The sequence below is a fragment of the Convolutriloba macropyga genome, chromosome 2 (genome assembly GCF_964194025.1).
Source record: "Convolutriloba macropyga chromosome 2, txConMacr16.3, whole genome shotgun sequence".
NCBI lineage: Eukaryota > Metazoa > Xenacoelomorpha > Acoela > Convolutidae > Convolutriloba > Convolutriloba macropyga.
Window position 1 is genome coordinate 40,508,343 of NC_134469.1, and position 26,884 is coordinate 40,535,226.

Sequence of the window (26,884 nt, forward strand, 5' to 3'; positions counted from 1 at the left end):
TCTTCAATCTTATGGCAGACTCATCTTACATCCTTTTACAGCCTAAAGAAATCATTCTAATTCTTGGCAACTTCACTATAACGTCATTTTAGTCCTCACCTGACAAAAAATCAGCACATCACTCTTATATAATTTTACCCACTGGCAATTTGTTTGGCTTGGAGTGTAATTCCACAAAACTTCTCCCACTGCATTCATATCTGGGTGGGAGATGACTCTCAAAAACCAGCCATTGCAGATCGCTCTTACCTCGGACTGTTTTCTTATTGCGACTTCTCAAAATTATTCTTATACCACCTTATCATACACTTTTACATTGCTTTATGTTATTTGTAAGCATTTATTATATTCAAGATTGTTTCATACCTTGAGGTCATCATCATTAGGTCTGACTGTGCATTAGTAAAGTTTTGTTTGGTATTTCTAGCAGCAAAGATGATTGGTTTCTCATCATATGTATCAGTTTTTGTCAAAGAGTTTTTTCAAAAAAAAATTTAAGCTGATCTAATTTACTTTGGTAAGGCTGTTTCAATATCATTCAAATGGCTGTGATAGTTTCATATCAAGTCCCACGGCCGCTGAGGCATGGCCATGATCATTAAATATGTTAGGACATAGGGTAATAACGACTGCTAATTTGTTGTCGGATTTTTGAACGAAAATATCAAAGTACATTGGGTATAATGGCATAGGGTATATTGGCATTGGGTATAATGGCATTGGGTATTTTGGCATTGGGTATGATGGCATTGGATAATTTGTCCCTACACCCATTCAAATAGAAGTGGCTATTCATAAAAAGCTACTGCTCTAGATGAGCATCCGTTTAGCCCAAAATACACATTTTACAACATGGTATTTAAAATAGCAGAAATGTCATTTAAATTTGCAAATAGTACCATTTCTTTAATATTTTAAAAGTTAATTGACCAATCTCGATGCTTTGAATTTGCTGTTAAACCTGCGAGTTGACAGTCTAATAGTTTTATTAATTGCACGATCATTTAAAACGTCATAAATTTTTCAGGAAAATAAATATAAAAATCAAGACTTTCCCATATGGAAAATATAATTCAACAAACTGAAAACGTAAGATAAACAATTCTTCTTGCCGTTCACCACACAATTTATAGGACCTGTTCTTAATGACACTCTTTAACATAACAAGAAGGACAAAATTAAAACGATTTGATTTTTTGAAAACAATTAATTTCAAAATAAAGTGAACAATAGCTATTACCTGAAATTACCAAACAGGTTTTTTTAAACCATAGGAGGTCAGTCAGAACTGTCATATTCTAGAACATGTCATAGGAATACAAAAAACAGAAAAACAACAAATCAATTAAATGTTGCAATAAAACGGCGTCAAAGTCGTTAAAGCCATAATCTAGTTACCAAAAACAAATGATATGATCCATTACGACCTCCTTTAGCGCCATCAATAAAATTTTGCAGTTCCTATGAATGTGGTAAAAGGACTAGTTAACAAAAAACAACCTTAAAAACATACAACTGTACAGAATTTTTTTTAAATAAGAAGACTTGAATTATCAAAGTCAAAAAACTATTACTTGAAGCATAAACCAGTATTCAAGACTGCTTTTTTCACTAAAGACATCATCAGGCAACATCTCTTGCCCAGAGTATAATCTTCAAAATGGAAAAAAGATTTAATTTTACATAGCTAAATAATTGATTGCTTACACTGAAATTCGACAACCATCAAATCAATTTTCAACAAACAAATAACAGATCGATTAGCTTATAATTTCTCGAGAAGCCACTTTATTTTCTCTGTATATACAAAAAGTCTCAAGATTACACGATAAAAAGAAATAAAGGCGAAATTAAAGCTTCACGATCAATTTTAAGCAAACACAGCGGCGAAGCATTAAAAATCATGAGCATCTAACTGAAATTATGACATATTTTTGTTGTATCTCATTTGTATTCCAACAAGACCTTATCAATAATTGAGCTTTAAATCACTCGCCAGTGCATAATGAAACTTCAAAAAACAATTACCCATAAGATTGGCGAAAATATTGAAAAAACGACAAAACAATAATTGCTTTTGCCACTCCTCCATCATTAAAAACATACAAATGCTCAAAATGTCATTTTGATAGTTATTTTGCGGAAAAGTCAATATATCAGAAATAAATGATGAATTTTGGATGATTTTTAAGTTAAATTAGCAAAAAACCGGCAAAATTTTGAATCCCGATTAATCTTATAGAATACGAAAGGAAATCTATTCATCTTTGGTGTTTAAAAAAGTTGTGTCCGCAGGTTTTTAGTGGTGTCAACGAGTGTGTAATTCCCTAGATTTAAACAAAATGGGCAAAAGAATCATATTTGTTGCCATTTTTGATGAAAAAGACTGAATTTTGAAAAAAATAGCCAAAATTTTAGACAAATTTGAGCAAATTTTAGATCAAACAGCTCAACAACTCCCCTGTCTGTAAAAATAAAACCATTGTTATCAGTATTATGAACAATCTTAAACATATTTTTAGCAATTTTAACAGAAACTTAAGCAAAAATGCGGAAAATGTGAACAAAAGCAATTGAAATCAGTCAAATGTTCACGAAAATTTAAACCACACTAACTCAATGGAAAAAATTGAAAGTCACAGATCCCTTTTTTATTCAATCCTTAAATATATATTCTGGGCGGGAGGGGCATTCTATTGATACGATTCACAACTCTCTTCGGTGAATATATCGATTGGTTAAAATTAACTGAACACAAAAAAACCAGCCGAGCGTATAGTTCCTCCGCGAATAAGGTTGGTCGGAACGATCTATTTAGCAGCGTCAAAAGTTAATGAAAAATACCAACTTTTTAATATTTGACATCATGTTCGAAATTTGACCATGGTTAATCCGAAATTCCTATGTCGTATTTCAGGCTACACCAAAACGGAAAGTGGTCGATTGTTAAAACAATATGCTTTGGGGGGATTGAGCCTTAAATTATGGAAAAATTATAGGTCCTTTATTTGGCGAGGAAATATTCAGTGCAAACTAAAATGGCCTTCTGGCCATATCGATCAAGCAGATTGCTTATAGATCTATAAACTGGATTGAAATGATTCAAGGGGAACACGATCTCGATAAGCTCTCAGTGTAATGGTTTAAAATTGGTGCAACTTTGAACATGTAGTGGTTGTTTTGAGATGGAATGGGGAGAAATTATTTCACATCGTAGCCGGCAGCGGAGCAGACACATAGACAGAGGTGGTTATAGGAGAGGTGGAAATAACAGAGAGATAAAGCGGCTACCTAGCTGCTGCTTTTCTAGTCTTCAAAAGTGCAACAAACACACACACACACGAGAGCGCGTAACCACTCTTTTTCACACACGCACACACGTGGGCTTCCAACCCAAATAGGGGGTAGAAATTTAGACTGATCGGAGCCAAAAAATATTTTATCTTCTTTTCTTTCTTATCCTTTTCTTCTCTCCTTTCCCGCCATTCTCTAAACTTTATTCCATTCAAATACAAATAGTGTATGTGCAAATATATTATTCTAAGTTATTAGTATGTTTTGTTTGCTGCGTGCGTCTGTATGTGGTGTGCGTTCTCTTCTGTTTACGACACCTGAGCTATACTTCAAGTTTTCATCACCTCAATTCACTCCCCTCGCCTCTTCCTCCCCCTACTTTCTTACCCCCAGAAACAATTAGATGGAAACCTTGGAATGTGCCGCAAAGTATTTGTTTTTCCCACTTTTATTTTGCCTTCTGTACCAAAATTGCGTATTCTGTGCGGAAATTACCTATAATCAAATGCATCAGCATTAAATAGAGCTAAGTTATTTCTTCTTTTCGTCAAGCGTATTTATGAATTTGAGAAAGGGATTAAGGAACGTGTTACTTTTGAAAGACCAATCCTGAATTTGTCCCCATAACTGAGTGTTGATTTGCTCCAATCTGTAAGTGAGTTCCCAGTGAAGCGAAACTTGATACTCGTTGCCATCTTGATTACTCTTGCAAAAACTTCAGATTTTTGCAAAACAGATTTACCTTTCCTATTATTTCAAGATTTCAAAATCTTGCAAGTACTTTCGCAAGGGAACACTTACTAAATTTACGTGCAAGATTCTCGCATGATTTGAGCTTTAGAATCCAACTTGCAACAATCTTGCAAGTTTCTGAATTTTGAATTCTTCCAATTCTGTCTTTCCTTGTTACTCCATGGCTACACTCGGTGGTTGGTTGTGCTGAAGTAGTTCATCAATTGTCGGAAAATCTACTTAAGTCAAGTTAAAAACTGAATTTTTGAGATTCACAGTGCTGTTATGTGGTTTTTCCGTCCTCCTTTCTCATTTCTTGCCTGGGAAGGCACTCTGGAATAAAATACAAGAAAACCGATATAGCACAGTGAAAAGATCTGGACTTTCTCCAGAACGAACAAGACAAGACATAAGCTATAAAAACGGACAAAAGAAAAAATATACAAATAACACAGCTGAGAGTTCGTCAGAAGTTTCGAACTTTTTGAGTATATACTGTATAATGTCGTTTTCCTCTTCTATTACTGAAAAAACTACAAGGGTATTGATATAGCACGGTAAATAAAAGCGTACTTGCACAATTCGCCCAAAAATTAAATCTAAAATTCACAAAAGCAGCTAAACACCTGACCAAGCAAAACAAACTGAGGTCAGAGTTTCTCAAAAAGCGAATTCCTTTTGTAAACCTCCATTTTTTTGTATTTTTATCCCGATAAAATTTTGATATTAATCACAAAGCAAATGGTTGACAAACTGAGAAAAGTAGACAACGCCGAACATAAACAAATGTATCTCACCCTTCTTATATGTTTCGAAACACAGAAGACTTTTAGAGAAGCGTATTTAAATCAAAAGAATTTCGATTCCACTGTACTTGGTTTTAAAAAAAATGGAAAATTGTTTCTGGTTAACAGTCAAGTAATAAGGTGATACCACTAGTTGTTGGTGATTTTATTACCAGGTAGAAACTTTTTTCCCGTTGTTTTACGAACAAGAAAAGTGAATACCGTTCTCAAAAGGTTTTTACTTCTCATCGATCTCTTTCACTTTTGATTAAAGTTTTCCAGAAATCATAATCTTGCAAGAATTGTTGAATTCTTGCAAAATTCTTGAATGATATTGATTTCGTTTGGATTCTTATTTCTTTGGTTTGGAATTGTAATAACTGCCCAACGAGCCTTATATTAGGGTAAATATGCATTTCAGAGCAATAAAATACTCTTTCATTTTTTTTGCGAAGGTTAATATTTTGAAGGACTCTTTCATGAGTTGAATTATCTGGCTTGCAAGAACCTCGAAAAATTTTGCAACCTCCGTCTACAGTGATGAGAATGATCTCGAGAAGCCATATTTTGTTGGCTTTTTGGTACGATTTTGACGATCTCTTATATATTGGCAGGAACCTTAATTCTTTTGTACGAAAACGTATTGAAACAATCCAAAACGAATATGTTAGTGGAATTAAGCACATTAAAACCAGTTTTGTGGAAAAAAAAATTGAAAAATTTTTACTTGAACCAAATTTATCATTTGAAATACAAAGCAAAATAAACCACTTGAAATTTAAGACAATTTATTGTATTAGACGTGCTGCAAAAGGCCATAAACAAAAAAGCAGAATCTAGGACAAAAAAGAAAACAAAACCATAACTTAGGGAACTTGGTCATTGGTCAGTTTGTAAAGCTTTGTTCGATACCAAATTAGATATCTTGTTTAATTGGTGTTTCTGTGTTATCCTGTCATGATCTTGTTTCCTGATACTACAGTAAATATGCTGCAAGTACGTATGCATCATGTAGTTTTCTTGTCATGTAACATGACAAGATCGTGTCAAGATTAACCAACTTTTATCATGTTTCTTATCAAGGATATCAAGCTTCGTTTTACTGGGTTTCATCTCATATGTTAAAACGGTGTCAACAACACCCAGTCCCAAGATACCCAATTTTTGTCGTATTGCTAGAATTATCAGAAAGACAATTTAGCATAATAATAATGCGTGAGTGAGATATTAAATTTTTGAGCATTGAAAAATATTTACTGAGTATTAAATTTAAGAATTCTTCATTTGGCCATGCATAAGCTATGTCATATTAGCACAACAAGAAATCAAACTATCAGCTCACCCGTGATTAAAGTTAACTTTCAACCAGATGATAATTTTTAATTGTATTTTTAAAACAAAGAATCAAAGGGGGGAAAATGGGCTATATGGCTTTGGGTATTTTGTAACATTGAGTTTTTTGGCAATGGGTAAATTGTCGCGTAGCCGTTAAAACGTGTTCTTAATTACCTTTGCGAATTTGCGAATTAAACTTACGATTTTGCTTTGATCTTGTTAACCGATCAATTATCATTTGATTTTTTTCCGGGTCTAGGCTGTTATGAAACCTTTTGAGAAAACCACACCCACATACAGATCTCATACGCTCCTTACGGACTCGTTGATAATCTTTATTGTTTGCTTACTCTCTGATGGGAATCAGAACTGGACAATAGGGGTTATTTGAGCACCTCGTATTTATCCGGAAGAGCAAAACAGACAGAGATGTTCCACGTTATTTCTACAGGCGCAAGAGCAAACAAAAATTGTGAGTGTCATACTATTCCCTCCAAAAGATAGAACCAAAACCATCACAAATTTTCCAATAAATATGTAAAACTATGCGCTGAAAATCGTTGATTTGTTGAAAACTATTTGTTCAAACGCCTTAGATAACATTGCGCTGAATTAATTGCGCAATTGAACCAAAAGCGTGTAAATTATGTGAGAAATAAATTAAAAATTCAGCACAATTCCCCAGTTTTTCAGCGCATTCCATGCATAATTATGAGCTAAACACGACAAAATATTCAATGAAAGTGCAAAATTCAAAAGAGCAGCAATCATTGAAACATTTGCGTTCAAATTTTAGAATACAATACCTATGCAGCGCCAGAGTTCAGAGTTTCAAACTTTATTTCATAAAGTCACTTCGGAGTTTCTGACTTAATATATTCTGCTGTGCCAGACTCTACAATGCCATATTTGCTTATATACAGTGCCAGATTTCAAATGTGCATGTTCATGTTTCGAGCAAGGTTACGTGATTCCTGTTAAATTCACTTTGAAATAGTGGCTTGCATCTCCAGACACTGTGGTTCTCGATAAATGCGCGATTTTCTCTGTGACTCTATCACTCTCGAATCCATCAACTGCAAGATTTAATCTGCCTGATCTCAGCAGTGCGCCAGATTCTAAAATGCCAAACTTTCCTTTATACAGTGCCAGATTTCAAAATTTGCAGGGTACATGTTTTCTGAACGTGATTAAGCTAAAGTTGCTTCAAATATTTTGTCTTAGACCTTGAACTGCAAAGAAGCTGTTTTCGATTGACGTGATCTATATATATATATATATATATATATATATATATATATATATATATATATATATATATATATATATGTTGTTATTGATGAATGAATTTTGTTTTAAGACACGTTAGGCCGCTGTGGAGGAGCCAACGCAGCAGATGCGACTTTAGAGTTCTCTCCCCTGTTAAGAGACCCTTCTCAGGAGTCATGTCTGAGCAACTGTTTCTCACTAGACCTCGAGCAACATACCGAAAGAGTCAGAATCAACATATGTGGTCAGATATTCGAAACCAGCAAATCAAATATCCGGTTTGTTCATTTGCAAACTCGAGATTCTCCTTTCGAGTATACAAAGTCATTTGTTCAATCAGAGCATTGCATTGGAAAAGATCCGGTCATTGATACATACATACATACATACATACATACATACATACATATATATATATATATATATATATATATATATATATATATATATATATATATATATTTCCCCAGTCTGGTTCCTAGAATGAAGTCAAACTTAATCAGAACCAAATCGAGTTGTCACGTGGACAATCTCAGAGGAAAAAATACAGAGTCCAATAGTCCTGACTTTTGACAGAACTTTAGTCTTGATAAAGGTCTGAAGCGGGTCTAATCAGAGATCAATTTTCCTGAACGGTTTGGCAAGATATTATACTGCCGTTAAGAAAGTCTGGTAGTTTCATTAGAAATAATTTTTGGTCTTAGCGATCTGATCACAAGTGTGCTATAGTCTGAGTAGAGATGAATTTGAATGAATTTTAGTCTTATTATAAATTCACTTCGGTATTTATATTTATATTTTGCTGTGAAAAGCATGTTAATTTCCTCTAATAAATTTTTTGAAGTAAACAATTAAAGTATTCTGATTATGCCCCGCCATTATTTATCCACGTATTTCTAAAAATTAAGTGAAATAATCAAGATATTAGTATTGCTATTATTACTAATATTATCTTGAATGTTATCAAAAGTAAAAATAGTATTTGAACGCTCCTATTTGGCTGTTAACTGGTATTTTCTTGCGCTGATGGAGCAAAAACTCAGTTAAAACATTTCTAAAGTTAAACAGTTCAAGTTCGGACTGTAGAGGGCAGTTTGCTCCACTGTGAACGCTTTTTAGGACCAAAGATCTCACCTTTTGTTCCCTTGTTCCGTCCAGCTTTAAAACAACTCGCAAACTTTTCCGAATTTTCAGATGTTCCACAGTATCTTAAATCTGTTTGAAGTTTCATTGAGCTAACTTTCGTGATAAACAATTTGCTGTCAAGATTTGATCTTTAATGAGAAGATCATTAGAGTGATCAAATTTGTATTGAAAATGACAAAATTTTATTCTCCAGTAGATTTGCCTAATTATACGATTTGTTTTTGCTGTGAGAATTGGGGGAAAATTCCGTTGAAAGAAAGATAAGAAAGCACATTTAACTTGAAGGTGTCAATTCTTACTTTTAAAGGAATTTGTTTTCTTAAAAGATACAGAGAATGAAATAAATTAGACATTTTTATTAAAACCAAGTTTAGGTGATTTTCAAGGGTTAGATTTGAATCAATTTGTACTGCTAAACAACAACAAGCTTGAGCTGTTTGAATCACTCCACCTTAAAAACACTGTACTTGAATTAGTATTAATTGTAAAGAACAATCATTCTGTTTTATCGACTTTTAGTGTGAATTTATTCTCTGTCATGTTTTTTTCTGTTTTTTTTCTATGTTTTTTAGTTTTTAATGGCGTACTTTCATTCCATTCAAGTTTGCAAATTATACTTGTCTAATCCGCAAATTTCAACTGTTTGTTCTCTGCTACCTCAGCACCCAATTTTAAGCATTGTGCTCGATTTGGGAGAAGAGGCAATATATTTTTTTATGTCAAGCGCCGGATGATTGTCTTGCAAACTCCTAAAAATTGTAAAACGAACAGTAAATAAAGTGTTTTTACATAAAATACTTTCAGGGTCAAAGATCTCTTCTCCATTTTTTTCGTTCTTCTTTTCATAATAATTTGTTTTGTTTCCTTGTTCTGTCCACGTCTAAAACGACTAACAAACGTTTCCAAATTTTTGGATATTCCACAGTACCTTATTTTTATTGGACGTTTCATTAGGCTGACTTTTGTGATAATCTTTACGGCTATCAAGGTTTGAGCCTTAAAAAGATGAGCAGTGGAGTGGTCAAATTATTGTCGAAAAAGAAAAATTTTTATTCACTAGTTTTTTTGCCTACGTATGCGGTTTTTGCTGTTCACTTTTTAAAAAACATTTTGAGTTGTTTTCTTGTGTTGCACAGCTTTTAGGCAACTAGCGAGCATATTAAAATTTTCGGATGTTGCACAGTGTCTGAATCTGTTTCATTGAGATGAACAATTCAGCTGGCAAGATTCAACCTTTAACGAGAAGATCAATGGAGTGACCAAACTTTTTTTGAGAATTACAAACTTTTATTCCCCAAATGATTTGCCTACTTTTGGGTTTTGTTTTTGCTGTAAGAGCTGAAGGAATATTCCATTAAAAGAAAGATGAGAAAACACAATTGAGTTGAAGGTATCAAATACTAATTTTAAAGGAATTTGGTTTCTTAAAAGATACAGAGAATGAAATAAATTAGCCATTTTATTCAAAACACTTTTAGGTAATTTTCAAGGGTTAGATTTGAATCAATTTGCAGTGCTAAAAACGGCAAGTCTGGGTTGTTTTTATAATTTCACCTTAAAAATTTTTGGATGTGAATTAGAATTATTTGTAAAGGAAAACAACTCTGTTTTATCAACTTTTAACGTTAGATGATTCGCTGCCATGTTTTTCTCTTTTCTTTTCAATTTTTACGGGAACATTTTCATTACATTCAAGTTTGCAAATAACATTCGTGTCGCCTGCAATTTTAACTAATTTCATCTCTGCTGCTTCAGTATTCAATTTTACGCCTTGTGTAAAACTATATATTTTCTTTGTCAAGCAAAAGAAAATTGTCTTGCAAAATTTTGCAAACTCCTAAGTTTTTTTACATCGCTGTTTAGCAAAACCACAACAAAATTCTCAATCGTAAGATAAGTTTTCATGTAGTAATTTTGGGTTTTTATAACAAACTTTAACGTTTGCATTAAAATCCAAAAACTGTACCTCAAAATCACAAAATTTTTTTTGTCAAGTAATAAAAATTATCTATATTTTTAGTTAAAACCAAAATTAGGTGCTTTTCAAGAGTTACATTTGAATCAATTTTTACTGCTAAACCACGACAAGCATGAGCTGTTTTAATAACTTCACCTTAAAAACTCCGGACTTTAATTAGTTTTATTCCTAAAGAAAAATAACACTGTTTCTATCAACTTTAAATGTGAGTTTATACTCTGTCCTGTTTTTTTTCTGTTTTTTCCTAAAATTACATTGTTTCAATACATTCAAGTTTTCAAATAATACTCTTTTTGTCCGCAATTTTAACCATTTTGCCCTCTGCTACCTCACAACCCAGTTTTACGCATTGTGCTCGATCTCCTTTTCATAATCATTTGTTCTGTTTACTTGTTCTGTCCAGGTTTAAAACGACAGACAAATTGGATATTCCAGTCTCTCACATTTGTTGGACGTTTCAATAGGTTGACTTTTGTGATAACCATTTCGAATGGCAAGATTTTATCTTTAATAAGATAAGCGGTGGAGTGGTCAAATTGTTGTCGAAGAAGAAATATTTTCATTCACCAGTTAATTTGCCAACGTATGCAGTTTTTGCTGTTCACTTTCTATAAAAAATTTTGAGTTGTTCATTTGTGTTGTCCTGCTTTTAGGCAACTAGCAAGCATTTTGAAGTTTTCGGATGTTCTGCAGTGTCTGATATCGGTTTGAATTTTCATTGAGATAATTTTCGAGTAAAAAAATTCAGTTGGCAAGATTCAAATTTTAATGAGAAGTTCAGTGGAGTGATGAAATTTTTGTTGAAAATTACAAACTTTTATTCCTCAATTGATTTGCCTATATATGCACTTTGTTTTCGCTGTAAGAGTTGAAGGAATATTCCCCTGAAAAAAGACGAGAAAGCACAATTTACCTGAAGGTATCAATTGTTACTGTCAAAAAATCTGGTTTCTTAAAAGATGCATAGAATGAAATGAATTAGCCATTTTACTCAAACCAAGTTTAGGTGATTTTCTGGGGTTAGATTTTAATCAATCTGTACTGCTAAAGAACGACAAGCTTGAGCTATTTGAATAACTTCACCTTAAAATCTCTGGATCTGAATTACTGTTATCTTTATAGAATAGTAACTCTGTTTTACCGACATTTATTGTTAGCTGATTCTCTGCCATGTTTTTCGTTGTTTTTTATTTGTTTTTTTTTTTTTTGAGTGAATATTTTCATTACATTCGATTTTGTAAATAATACTCTTGTCGCTCGCAATTTTAACCGTTTTCTTCTCTGCTGCCCCAGTATTCAATTTTACGCATTGTGCTCAATTTTTGTGAAGAAAACTATTTATTTTTCTGTGTGTCAAGAAAAAGACGATTGTTTTGCAACGTCTCACAAATTCCTATTTTTTTTATATAACTGTTTAGCAAAACCTAAAAAAAATCTCTATCATGTGATAAATTTTTATGCAGTTGTTATGATTTTTTAACGAACTTTAACGTTTGCGTTAAAAAACCCAAAATTTTACCTCAAAATCACACAACTTAATGGTTTTTGCTTTTGAATCGCTATGTTGTTTTTAGAATTACATCCAATGTGAACTCATACTACTTATTTTCTGTTTTAGTTCATAAATAGTCATAATATTATAATGAGCAGATTCTAAGGCATATAACCAGTGAAAGCTTTTGTTACATCTGTTGGACCTACCTTAGTTAATCTAAAAAACCTAAAAACAGTTATCGGACTCTATTTCTTCAGGATCAAAGTAAGTCAATATTAAACTTTTGGGTGATTTTTTGTCACCTTTTAAATCCATGCAGTTTCAACTTTCAACTTGATTTCGCAATGAACCTTTCTCATGTGTTACAACGGCTCAATTTTATTCTGTTTACATAACAAATTATTGAGTAACTATGAATTTAGCCATGCTAAGATAATAAAAACGTTAACAAATTAAAACATCATATTTACAGTACTACTTAATAATTGTTGCCTAATCATTTCCGTTTTCGCCCCATCCAAGTGAGTGCAAATTATTTGCAACCTCTAGACGCACGAGCCATATTTTTGCCTTGTGATTTAATATGTAATGGCACTTTCTCTCTGACTGGGGATGCATAAAGAACTGGGGGGGGGGGGGCGAAACGGAGAAGATCCATCAAAACTAACACAATGTTTTTTTGACAAAAAGTCAAATTAAAATTATTTTCAAAACATTTAAATCAAAAAATTTGATTTGGTTGGTGAAATGTCATGTTTTTCCCGCTGATAACTCATATAAAAAGGACACTATCACCCTGCAAATTAGAAAACTTTTGAAAAAAGCGGACACTGTACCAATGGATAGCAAATCATTTGGAGTTTTTGCCAACCGCCTACCAATTAAAAGGATGAGAAAATCAAGTTCCGGGGGCTGCAGGCAGTTAGAGTAAAGCACTTATCTCTAGTTCGACAGATTACATCCACTGTGGAATCATTCTACAAATTTTCCGTTTTAGATCATAAATAGCCATTAAAGTTTCAAGCCCACCAAATATTATGATGAGCACGTTCTAAGGCATATATCCAGTGAAAGCTTTTGTTACATCAGTTGAATCTACCTTATTTAATCTACAAAAATCAAAAAAAAATATCGGACTGTACTTCCTTAGAATCAAAATCACCCAGTTTTAATTTTTGGGTGATTTTTCATCAAATTTTAAGTCCCGACAGTTTCTTTTAAGTCTCGAAAGTGTCCCAATTCACTATTGTGTTAAAACAGCACAATTTTGTTCTTTTTACCTTAAGAATTTTTGAGTAAATAAGAGTTTAGCCATGCTAAGACAATAAAAGCGTTAACAATTTAAATCATCATTCTTTACAATAATACTTTTTAAAATCACAAATTTTCATTCCTCAAATGATTTGCCGACTTGTTGGTTTCGTTTTTGCTGAAAGAGCTGAAGTAATATTCCCTTGAAAAAAGGAATAGGAAGCACAATTAACTTCAAAGTGTCAGTTCTTACTTTGAAAGGAATTTGGTTTCCTAAAAGATACAGAGAATGAAAAAAATTAGCAGTTTTTTGTAAAAACAAAGTTTAGGTGATTTTCAAGGGTTAGATTTTAATCAATTTGTACTGCTTAAGAACGACATGCTTGAGTTGTTTTCATAACTTCACCTTAAAAAAGCTCTGGATCTGAATTAGTTTGAATTGCAATGAACATTTCATTACATTAAAGTTGGCAAAAAATTCTCGTTTTGTGTGCAATTTTAACCGTTTTTTTTTGCTACCTCAGTACCCAATTTTAAGCATTGTGCTCAATTTTGGGGAAAAGACAATATATTTTTTTTTGTTTGTCAAGTGACGGATTTCTGTCTTGCAACGTATTGCAAACTCCTAAAGATCGTAAAACGAACAGTGAGTAAAGTATTTTTACATAAAATATTTTCAGGATGAAAAATCTCTTCCTCCATTTTGTTTTCGTTCTCCTTTTTAAAAAATTTGTTTTGTTCCTATGTTCTGTCCGGGTTTAAAACGGCTAACAATCGTTTCCAAATTGTTGGGATATTCCACAATATCTTATTTTTATTTGACGTTTCATTAGGCTTGCTTTTGAGATAACCATTTCCGCTAGCAAGATTCGATCCTTAATGAGATGATTAGTGGAGTAATCAAATTGTTGTCGAACATGAAAAACTTTCTTCGTCAAAAAAATTACATTTGTGTACGGTTTTTGTTGTTTTTTTTGTAAAAAAAACTTGATCTGTCCTCTATGAGACCAGGAATAGTCTTTTTTATTGTCTTTAGTCAATTAGGAACCCAAAATTGATTCAATTTGTTGCGTGAAAAGTAATTTTGAAATACTATTTTTATAGAAAGTATCCTAATTTAAAGAAAAATTACTCTAAATTTGAACAAAATTATGCCAAATATCCCAAATTATGCCAAAATTCAGTTCTCGAAAACTCCTCAAAAAGATTACGAAACTGAAAAAAAAATTTTTTTCAATTTTGAAATCTACGCTGGTCGAGCTTTTAAATGATGCCACTCACATTTTCTCTCTACGATGAAAAAATCGATCGGCCAAAATTGTCTTAACAAAGAAAAACTTATTTGCGTTTATAGTTCCTCCCCCACAAGTGGGGTCGGAACAAAAAGGAGGCTCGGTAATGTTCGTTTACATATAATGATTCGACCCCGCTCATCAGTTTTTTTGATTAAATGGTTTATTAATTGAAGAAGAGATATATAACTCTCATATATTCACAAATTGTTCAAGAAACAACTAAATGAATGAAGCAATGCAGCTTTGGAGGGTCGATAAAAGCTGCCACTATTGAGACTATGAGACGAGACAAACGTAAAAGTCAAATAAAACGCACATTAATTACACTAAAAAAACTCGATTTCTATAACTAAAAGAAAACAAAATAACAAAATCAAAATGGCATCAGATGAAACCTAAACTAAACAAAGCGGCTCGGTATTGTGCGATAGCACATAAAGTTTCGACCCCGCTCATCCGCAATTTTGGCATAATTGTCTACCAAATGAGGAACAGATGGAAAAACTATTTAAATATTTTTCAAAAAAAAAACTGGTGTATGCACAAAAAGATAGCCTCCAAAGCAAATAAATCAGTGGAGTGAAAATTATGCATTAGATTGATGAGATATGCCGATATTAAGAAAGCGAGCGAAGACGAACGGCAAAATCAAACAACAACAACAAACAGTAATTACATCAAAAAATTTATGTCCGTTTTAAAAAACAAAACTTAATAATAAAGTCAAAATAGCGTCAGATAAAACTGAAAATAAACAAAAATAACTTGTAATTCCCCAGCAAAAAGGGTTTTTCACAAGTTCATAATAAAGCTTGGTAACAATTAGACAAAAAGAACAGAAATTTTAAAGCTAGAAAATTCGCTGATTTTTTTGAAAAAAAAAAAACAATTAATTTCAAAGTAATGAAAACCATTAGAAGTCAACTAAAATATCCCATAGGTTTACAATTACCAATGCTTCTATAGAAGGGAATTAAGAACTCTTGGTATTCATTTTTTTTTTGCAGTTACAAAAAGAACAACAAATAGACAGCAAAATAAAAATCAATTAAAACTTGCCAGAAAATACTTTGGAAGCCGTAAAGCCATACTTTGACCCCCAAAATATGTTTGATTGCACCTTCGTCGAACACCAATAATGTATTATGTGGCCGCTCATTAATGAAAATAAGCAACAATTAGACAAAAAAGAAAAAACGCAAAATTAGGAAATAGTTTTTTTTTCGAAAAAATTTTTTTTCTAAAGACATAAAAGCCATTAATTACAAAATGAAAAATTTGAAAAGGTTCGTTTATTCTTCCAAAGGAAGCCACAACCCTCAAGACCTGCAATTATCCAGAACAAGTCTTACGTTTACAAAAAGAACCTCAAATATGACAAAAATCAAAATTTAATTTACTTTTTTTGTGGAAAACCCGTGTCGAAGCCAGTTAAGTCATAACGAATTTCAAAAAACATTAGATTTTGTGACGCTAATGCCTTTTGAAACCTTCTCTTGACAAAAATAATGTCATCTTTATGCTTTAATTAACGAGACCAGGTAACAAACAGAAAAAAGAAGGAACAAAATTGCGAAAATGAATAGTTTTTCTTTCATTTTGGAAAACAATTGTTTTCAAAGTCATGAAAGCCATTATCTATCTTCGAAGGTCAGAAAATTGGCTCATGTACTCTTCCAGGAAAATCCAATCAAACCGGATTATTGTACAGGAAATTAAATACCACTAAAAAGACAAAGTAAAAACGACAGTTAAAGACAAAATTAAAAAATTCAATTAAATTCTTCGAGAAAGTACTGTCGAAGCGGTAAAGAACCGCAATCTATATCTCTAAGAATTTAAATATTATCAATTGTGTGTTACTCTGAACGCAAAAAATGTGATATATGAGCTGACAATAACGTGATAATTTGACAAAACTAGAAAACTTGAAAAATGGGCAAACACCTAGAAATTTTTAAAAAAAACCTATGAAATCTAGTAGTATCAAAGCCAGAAAACGATAACTTAAGGCGTAAAAGCGCAATCAGAACTAAGGAGAAAGAAGGAGCACTCTTTGATTGCTGACACTTAGCTAAAAGTTGACCAAATTAAGAGAGAAATGGAGGCAAAGTTCAATAAGCCATTTTTTATTTAAAAATCAAATATTTCAAAAGTCAAAACGACCGTAAGCTTTCGAGCAACCAACTAGATAAATTTATTTCGAGCTAATTAGGAAGCCAATAGGACCTATCACTAGTGAGCTTGATTTGAAATGTTCTGCTATAGAATTAATATAAAAAACATCGAATTTTTTTTTTTTATAAAAATCGACTGACGACAATCCGAATTATTTTTGGATTGTAACGGTCCAAGATTGGTACACAACTAGTACTGCTGTCCATTAAAAATATTTAATTTTTGGAATGTCAATGATTTAGGAATTTTGTTATCTAAAAAATCAAAAATCAATGCTGCGTTTTTGATAATCAACGAATAAAGTTAGCAAAAAACAGCAAAGTTTTATTTACAGAGCACTCTCAGCGTACGATGAAGTGGTATAAGCCCTTTTTCAGTCTACAAAGTTTGTGTTAGTGGTGTTTGGGTGTGCACTTCCTGCAAATTTAATCAGAGTGGACTAAAGAAACTTTTTTCTTGCTGTTTTTGATGAAAAAGTCTGAATTTTGTGAAATATTTAGCCGGTATTTTTGACAAAAAAATTCAGTGAAAATAGCCGAAAAAAAATTTTGTCTTTAAACGTAAAATCAACAACATTTTGTTGAAAAATTTTAATAAACTTTATCAAAATTGGCGAAATTTTGATCAAACATTCCGAAAAAAGGTGAATGAAACCAACGGAATTCACTCTATTTTCTCGAAAGTTTAAACCTCGATACCTTCATGTTAAAAAAAAATCTTTTTAATTCCATATTCTACGCCGGACGAGCTTTCTAGCTCAAGCAGTCTCAACTCTCTACGATGAATATATCGATCGGCCAAAATTGACTGAACAAAAAAACCCATTTGAGTATATAGTTCCTCCCCCCCCTCAAGAGGGGTCGGAACAACAATTTGGTCGCTACATCGGTACTAAAAAAATATGAGACCTGTCCTTAATGCAATTCCGTAACAATTTGAAAAAAACTACAGAAAGTGCTAAATTCAAAAAAAGGTTTCAATTTTTGTGAACAAATATTTTCTGAGATGTCAAAACGCTTAGTTGCCAACTGAAATCATTTAAAAGGTTCAAAAGGTTATTTTATGCCTCTGGATGTATAGCTGAGAAAGAAATACAAATTTCTGAATTTAAAACTCCTATGGAAGCAATTCACAGCTGATATTATCCACATTATGTCATTCGACTATAGAAGCAACGGCAAAAACATTTAAACGATACTCTTTTCACTGAGAACACTGAAAATGTTCAATTGTGCAATCTTTTAGCGCCACCGAGACCTCCCCGGTAATGGGATATTGTTGCAGGGAACCAAATAACAACCTCAAAATTTCGCAGATACCTAAAATCGCATTTTTAAAAATGAAACTGCATATTATCAAAGCCGTGAAAACCCTTCAGATGAACAAAACAGTTATAGAGGTTGGATTTTGGATAGCTGGAAGAAAGATAAGTCTGATAATTAGAGAATAAGCTACCTAATGACAGAAAGCGTATAAAATATGACAAAACTCCATTGTTAGTAGTCCATTGTTAGTACGACAAACTTATAAAACCACAAAAAATCAATAATCACTGATCCAATTCAAATTTTAACAAAAACTGTTGCGAAACCACAGCATTGAATTCATTAAAACTATGAGTTTTTGAAAACCGTGGACAATTAAAATACAGTGAAATTTTTTTTAATTTTTCATTTGGGTCGCATTTGATTATCATCGATTCCCTTTTGTGAAGGTTCAACATGAAAGAGGAAAAAACATAATATACATTGACCCGTATAGAAAACCATTAAAATTTTAATGAAAAATTGTTATCCGCCGTCAGGTCATCAGTCAAAAAATTTAACCAAAACAAAAATTAACTTGCGGTCCAGCAGAAAATTAATGATACCTATCATTAAGGAGACTAAGTTAGATGATGTCAAATCAAGAAGAAAAAAGAGGGAAAGTTAAAGTTTTCTTTTATTTTTTTATTAAAAATATTTTATCTAAAGTAATTGGAACCATTTGTTATAATAGGAAGTTTAAATATTCGTTTTTTTACATCAAAAAGAAGTTTTTGAGATCTTTCATAATCTATAATATTAACAGAGGCTACGAAAAGAACAACAATCACGGGAAAATCGAAAACTCCAAAAACCATAACACTTTTGTCAAAAATCTGAAATATGATCCATTACGTTTGCGTTAGACCTTGAATGAACCTGACTTTAATGCTATAATATGTCAAGCAAACAGAAGTAATACTCAAATATTGGCCGACATGTTTTTAAAAATCACAACGTTTTTCAGAAAAGTCCAGAGCTTAGAAATCTTTGTTTATAAATTAAACCATTATAGAGATTAAAACTTATTTTACAGAAATATTGAGTTGTTTTTATTGAGGCTGCCAAACATAAAAGTCCAGGCAGAACAAAAGAAATCAATTTAATTTCTAAAATTTCAAAAGTCAATATATTATGTTCATTGGATCTCATTTTTACGTAAAAGAGACTCGCGTTAATTGAACCTGTTTTTGAAAAAATGTTCGCCAGTAATTATCATAAAAGAAACAAAAATAGCAAAAATAGTTTGAAAAATTAATTTGCGCCGCGATGAGAACAAAACTAGCCTTGGTATAGCTGTGCGTCCAACTAAGACGCCTAGTTGTTCCAAAATTTTGAAAAAGATGCTTGGGTAAAAGAAAACTTTCAGTATTTCAAAAACAAATTTTGCTTTTTGATTTGATATCGAGTTAAATTAGCGAAAAGCGGGCAATATTTGAAATACTAAAGCGGGTTCAGAAGAAAACTTCGAATTTTTAAATATATGGCTCAATATATTTTGCCCAATGGCTTTTTCTCAACAAACAATGAAGATTTTTCATAATCATCTCATCAAAGCTTTTTTTAGTTCACACTGAAGACAGGGTGTTGATTTCCAAATAGAAATAGCCAATTCTGAAAACTGCAAATTTTGGCAAGAACTTTAATTTTCATTTTCATTACTTTAACCCTATTTCTTTGAAAAAGACTTTTTCTCAACAATACATCTACTTCCAAGGTTAAAACATTTCAGTTTATTAGTTTACTATCCCATAAGTTAAAACATTTCAGTTTATTATTCTCCCCAGTGTAACAGAAATCAAAATTAGGCACCAAAAATTTTGTGCCAAGGTTCAATTATTACCGTGAAATGTAGATAAAGGGACATCAGAACTTGTAGCGGTTACTGCCCGAACTGTATAAAGATTTTGAATTAATATAATTTATTTTGAAAATTTGGGTTGTCAACATAAGTCAAATTGTATTTTGTGAAATAAGAAAATGCTGCAACTATGAAAGGCAACTTTTACCCAAATTATGTGTCTGCAATAGATGATAGAGCAATCGCATAGTTTGGCCGGTTTGAATCGAGCTCTAAAATCGTTCGAGATGAACTCTCGTGGTGAAAGATCTTAGGAGATAACATTTTTAACTTTACATTTATCATTGATTTATCGACGAGGCATTGTGGTACAATAGTACATTGTTAGTTTGAGTTCATTAATTTGGTGTAACCAATTTAGTTCAATTTCTGTTTAACTTAATTTAGTTCAATTTCCCTATTTTAAGTTGTTCATTTATTCAGTTTAATTTTGAAGATCAAATCCTATGATTTCATACTTGTTAATTTGTTTATATCCTATGCATGATCTTTTGTCTGTTCACCTTGTCTCGTGATTGTAAGTTGCCGCAATTTAGTAATGTTATCTTGTGAACAAATTGTGAAGCAGTTTTGTTAATATTGCCTAATTTCATTCTTCTCAATTTCGTAATTCAAAATAGTTGACTCTTTCTCTTAACTAGATTTCAATTCGCCAAAGTCTAAATTCAGACGCATCTAAAATTTGGTATCTTTCGCTAAGCGAAATACCCGATAACTAGTCGAACGTGATTTCGCTCCGCCAAATCAACCTAAACTTTGTAACTCAAATAGTCAATATTTGAATACCAAAATAAAGCCTGAATTCGCTCCGCCAATTCACTCTTAAATTGGTCGAAGTAAAGAACGCTAATTGGCGCTACGAAACAATTCAAATCTACAGATTGCAAATCTGTACGGCATGGCGCAGTCAGCTCGAGAATCGAGAAAAACACCGCTGTCGATAGAGCCATTTTGGGAACGACCAACCTCAGACCCACCAATCAGATGGGAGAAATGGAGAATTCAATTAAAACTAGCGATTCTCGCTCGCGAGAACATAACTATAGACACATTGCTTCAACCCAAACCATCGACAGTTCGCCTGCCAGTGGAACCGAAGTACGAAATGCCGATTGACGACACAACCGAGGAAGCAGAAAGAGAACGTAGAGTAAGAAACAACCAGCTGAAGCTACAATGGGAACTAAAGTGTCAAAAAATAACCGAAGCGGGAATACTATGTGGGGAGCGCCCTTGGAATTTGTGTGATCAGAAATGCGTATCTCTGTTGTACCTAAGTATTGGTACTGAAGGAAGACGACTATTAACACAAAAATTCCCGCACGACAACATTTACGATTTGACTACCCTAAAACTCTGGGAAATGATGGAGATTGCCTTTATCCGCCCAAGAAACATCACATTCGATCGATTTGTGTTCTTCTCTCGGAAGCAAAAGAAGGGCGAAACCGTAGAGCAATTCTACAGCATCTTAAAAGAACTGGTTGAAAATTGTGACTTTGAAAACCGTGAAGAAGCCATCATCAGGGACATTTTCATCACTAACATGCTAGACGATGACATTCAGCGGGAGCTTCTAAGGGACACCGTTGAACCAGAGAGGGCACTCAGCATTGCAGTAAACATGGAAATGGGTAATCAGAATCAGCAAAGAATTTCATCTAATAACGGAGCAACTGGCAGTACGGTAAACACAGTACACCAATTCAATCGATTTCGCGGCGCGGGAGTACGAAGACCTCAATCAAGCAGAACAGTCACAAACCGTGCATCCATTGGACAATGCCGTGGTTGTGGTCAAGTCTGGACACCTACACATCGTCAGGTTTGCCCCGCAATGGGTAAGAAATGTAATCACTGTGGTTTGCAAAACCATTTCGCTAAAGTTTGTCGTCGAAGACTTAATTCTACAAGAAACACTCAACAAACTAATCGCATTAACAATATAGATACGGCAGAAACATCTAATCAAAATTCTAGCCAGGAAAGTCTAAACGTCAATTATATCAATTATAATGAGCAAATCAATTCAGACTACGATTCTTCGGATGATAATTACGTTGCCACTGTTGAAAATACGAATTCCCCAAATTTGACACTGAAAAATTTAACATTAACAATTGGAAACACGAACTGTGATTTACTTCTAGACTCTGGTAGTGGTTGTACCATTATTAATATGTCACTCGCAAGAGAAATAATGTTCAATTGTGCTCAATCACAATGGTCGGAGAAAAGACCATTGGAATTGAAGTCATTTTCGAATGATATCGTCCAACCCCTTGGCACTTTGAAAACGCAGGTAAAATGCAATGATTGGAGTATACAGAAGGCAAAAATAACAGTTGTATCCGGTGGATTTAGACCGATATTAGGACGGGACCTTTTTGACCAGTTAGGTATTACAATTTCTCAGAAGCCTTGCCCGCAATTTGAAGTTAATAATATAGATCCACCTTGCGCAATCAAGAAATCAATGGCAAAGGAATTTCCTGATTTGATCTCCCAAATTGGGAAATCAAAAAACCACACGGTCAATTCAAAATTTCACAAAAATTATCGAGTAATACATCAAAAAGGACGAAAAGTACCCATTCACCTCCAACCGAAAGTGAAAATTGAATTAGAAAAACTGTTAAACGAAGGAAATATCGAAAAGTTAAACAACTGTTCAGATCAATTTTTCATATCTCCAATTGTCATTACGGTAAAAAAGGACAAGTCAATCAAAATAGCACTTGATTCAAAAATCCTAAACAAAGCTATTCATAACAACAAGTATCAAATGCCTAATATAGATTCGCTAATTCAAACGATTTCTCAAACATTGTCAACGGCGCCGCAGGAGACCGCTTATTTTACAACTCTTGACTTGCATTATGCTTATAGTCAATTAAAGCTACACAGTGATACGGCCCGCCATTGTAACTTCAACATAGTCAGTGGTGATATGACTGGCACATATCGATTTAAAACTGGATTTTACGGGCTGACGGACATGCCGGCGGAGTTCCAAAAAGCTATTGATTGTACTCTTGCCGGTTTAGAAAATACTTTCTGTTTCCTAAATGACATTTTGATCGTTAGTAGAGGTGGAATCGAAAAACATCTCCAATTAGTACGAAAATGTTTAATAAAACTGGATCAGGAAAACTTACGCATAAATCTGGCAAAATGTCATTTCGCAAAAGAGACGGTTGAATGGCTCGGTCATAATATTACACATTCTGGTGTAACCCCACTTTCAAGTAAAACAGATGCAATTGGCAAATTATCGGCACCTACTAATCTTAAAAAACTTCGCTCTTTTATGGGATCTGTACACCATCTCGGAAAATTTATTCCGAATTTGTCACAATTATGTTACCCCCTCCGACCACTGCTTAAGAAAAATTCGAAATTTCTCTGGACGGAAGAGCACGATAAACAGTTTTCTTTAATAAAAGAACAAATTACGGAAACCACTGAAACTAAAAATTTCAACCCGGATTTAGAAACGCGAATTAAATGTGACGCCTCGCGTAAAGGATTGGGATGTGCATTGGAACAACGAACACCTAATGGATGGCATACTGTAGCATTCGCGTCGCGATTTTTGAACTCTGTTGAAGACAGATATAGCATAAACGAACTAGAACTTCTGGGTGTTGTTTGGTCAGTGGAACACTTTAAGTATTATTTATACGGCAAACCCTTTACTGTGATAACTGATCATAGAGCCCTCCTCTCTATTATGAGAGAAAACAGATCCAATAAATCATATAATAGTAGACTGACACGATGGGTAGATCGCTTACTACCATTTGAATTCTCGATTGATCACCTTCCGGGCACAAAAATGGGATTAGTGGATTATATATCTCGCGACCCGCATCAACAAGCTGCTAATATATCCACATACGACGAGCAATTTATTGTAGCTAAATTGAATGTAATTAAACGTAGCGCGAAACGCTTCTTATTAAATGCTGAAAATTACGTCGATTTCGCAGCGCGAAATCAATCTACAATTTGCGTCGTAAATAATCCAAATTCCACTAATAACTTATATAGTGATTTCGCACCGCAAAATCCAGAACATTCTACAAGCACGCAAATTGACAACTCAATTAGCGAATTAACGATAAATAATTTAAATTCCATCCCCAAAATCGAGACAACTAACTTTCCTCACTCGCTTTTTGCCTTAAACCGACCCACTGAACAGTCATACTCTAATTTAAATCACTTTCAACGAATCGCAACAAAATTCAAGAACGTCTACGTGATGTCTCAATCACCTTCTGACGACGACACGCTGATGACTGTTAAACAATCGACCCCTTCGAGAGTCAGATTTGCAGAGGCGGGGCCTTCTACTGTTCAAGCGGCACCTGTGACCCCCATTACACCTACTACAGATACAACAGCCACTTCGCCTTCAGTAGACGATTTGTACATGGATTCCTTCAACTTCGCGCTCTCAAAGATCTTCTCAAGTTCTCTCATGGCCAGCCTGACAACCAAGGACGCGATCTTGAAAGAGATTCGCGACTGCATTTTGACGGACAATGAAGATAGATGTAGGCAAATTTCACCCTACATTCATTCCTTCTGGAAGGACTTACACGTGAAGAATGGGTGTGTCTGCATAGACGACAGAATTGCACTCCCACATGCTATCAAGGATGCGTATGTAGACGCAATCCACGCAACTCACCCTGGCACATGGGGAATGACGGATATGGCAACACACGCGTGGTGGCCATACGTGCACAGGGATATTGCCACCAAAACAGCAAAGTGCAACCCATGTGTCAAAATTGGTAAAAATTTAAAACCTATTTACCAGCAAATAAATGGGCACCATTAAAGCTATGTAAAGTTCCTAATGTAGAGATTCAAATTGATTTTGGAAGACCCATTTATAATGAGAAAAATCAAGAGATTTATTTTCTTGCATGTATTGATCGATTTTCGAAATTCCCAACAGCAAAAGTATTTGATAGAGCCAATGCAGATAATATTTTAAAGTTTCTTCAAGAATATGTTTTGCTACACGGTATACCTCGCGCGATTAGATTGGATCAAGCTAGATGTCAAAAGGGGCATCGAATTAAAACATTTTGTAATCAAAATAACATGCAGCTAATCGAGGCGCCAATACACGACCACAGAGCTATTGGTTTGGTTGAAAGACTCATTCAAACAATCAAGAATCGCTTAGCCTGTATTAAAACGGCGGCGCAAAATCAATTTAATATGAAAGCATCAATAAATTCAATAATTTATCAGTTACGAATATGTCGTCAAAAGACTATTGGAATATCACCTTTTGAGGCACATTTTCGCAGAAAAGCGAATACACCATTAAGCAATATAACGACTAATCCCGATTCAAAAAGTTTAACTTACAAAAATATTCTTAACAAATATTTAGATTTGGAGACTGTCAAATGGGACCAGCTCATCACAGACGAAAATTGGAACAATGATGAGCGAAGCGACATTGAAATGGAAATAAACAAGGACAAACTGGGCAAAGAGGCAATGAAAAGACAGAGGGACGAGCCAAACAAAGAATCGAGGTTAATCTCTCACCCAGATGTTGGCCAACCGATACCAAGAACAGAATCGTCACTGGAGCTCAAATTGGCAAAAAAGAGACCACATATAAAACGATCAAAGAAAAGTCTCGACGGTCTATATGACGTACTTGCACCAGGATCGTCAGTTATTAAAACAACCGAAAACACCTCAGTAATCAAAGAACCGGACAAGAGAGAGGTTACAATAAGGATTTCTGACCTCGCAAAGTTCGGCACAAAGGCGGAACGAAACACAGATTTACAAATATATGCAAATAGACGCCCAAAACTCCCCACGGGAAAAACAACGGAGGAAATCATTCACCACCATGCAAAGGAACTAAGAAAAAAGTTAGAAGGTGGAAAGAAAATGAAACACAGAAAAGTAGCAGATGACGTCAGCACAGTGTCGTCCATTCACTCTAATGTCACACGCGCCCTCCGAGTAAGAATGCCGACCAAGCCAAAGAAACAACAGACAACGGTGCCGCGAAATCAAACAACAGAGTCAAATAAAGATCTCGCAGTGCCAATGGAATTACCGACTTCAAGCATCATTATCGCGGAGCCACCAAGCAGACCGAAAAGGAAAGCAGCCACGAAAGCATCCGCAGCGCTAATTCCTTCAAAGAGAAAACGCTCTGCCATATCGACTACAGAATCGGATGAATCTGTGATTCCAATTCAATCATGCCCTCCCTCAACACCAAGTAATGCAGCAATTGGAAAACAGAAGAGACGGCAAAACATTAAAAAACAACAAATCGAAAAAAAGTCCATAATCTCTGCAATACAAACTGCTGCAGCACAATCCAATCAAGAGGAGTCAAACTTCACAGTCGGCCCATGCTCCCCAACAACTTCCTATCCCACTCAATTCTACGTCTCTCCAAATTACGAGGAACCAGAGTTGTCTATGACAGTTGGCGAAGCGGAGAGATATTATGAAAGCGAAAGCGATTAATGAGTAAAACTGGCCATTTAAAACTCTGATTAAAACATTACAGTATTAATTATTTAACAAGTACATATTGATTACTAATTTTCTGATAAATAACATGTTATTTATTCCGCCAAGGGGGAAATGTGGTACAATAGTACATTGTTAGTTTGAGTTCATTAATTTGGTGTAACCAATTTAGTTCAATTTCTGTTTTACTTAATTTAGTTCAATTTCCCTATTTTAACTTGTTCATTTATTCAGTTTAATTTTGAAGATCAAATCCTATGATTTCATACTTGTTAATTTGTTTATATCCTATGCATGATCTTTTGTCTGTTCACCTTGTCTCGTGATTGTAAGTTGCCGCAATTTAGTAATGTTATCTTGTGAACAAATTGTGAAGCATTGTGAAATTGTGATTCTCAATTTCGTAATTCAAAATAGTTGACTC

At 33.8% G+C, this 26,884-nt stretch overlaps 1 protein-coding gene across 3 annotated transcripts in view; it reads left to right on the forward strand.

Moving 5' to 3' along the window:
* Nucleotides 1–3,570: 3,570 nt before the first annotated feature.
* The window catches only part of LOC142335273 (shaker-related potassium channel tsha2-like), a 50,390-nt gene continuing 27,076 nt past the window's right edge, over nt 3,571–26,884 (forward strand). Inside the window, exons 1-3 of one of the 3 annotated variants that reach the window (XM_075383699.1) lie at nt 3,571–3,945; nt 6,406–6,618; nt 7,507–7,693. In XM_075383699.1, the coding sequence (XP_075239814.1) occupies nt 6,576–6,618; nt 7,507–7,693 (230 nt within the window). In that variant the 5' untranslated portion in view covers nt 3,571–3,945; nt 6,406–6,575. Of the gene's footprint in view, nt 3,946–3,987; nt 4,224–6,277; nt 6,619–7,506; nt 7,694–26,884 lie in introns of those variants that run through there. The other 2 variants (XM_075383700.1, XM_075383698.1) reach the window with 2 other exon arrangements.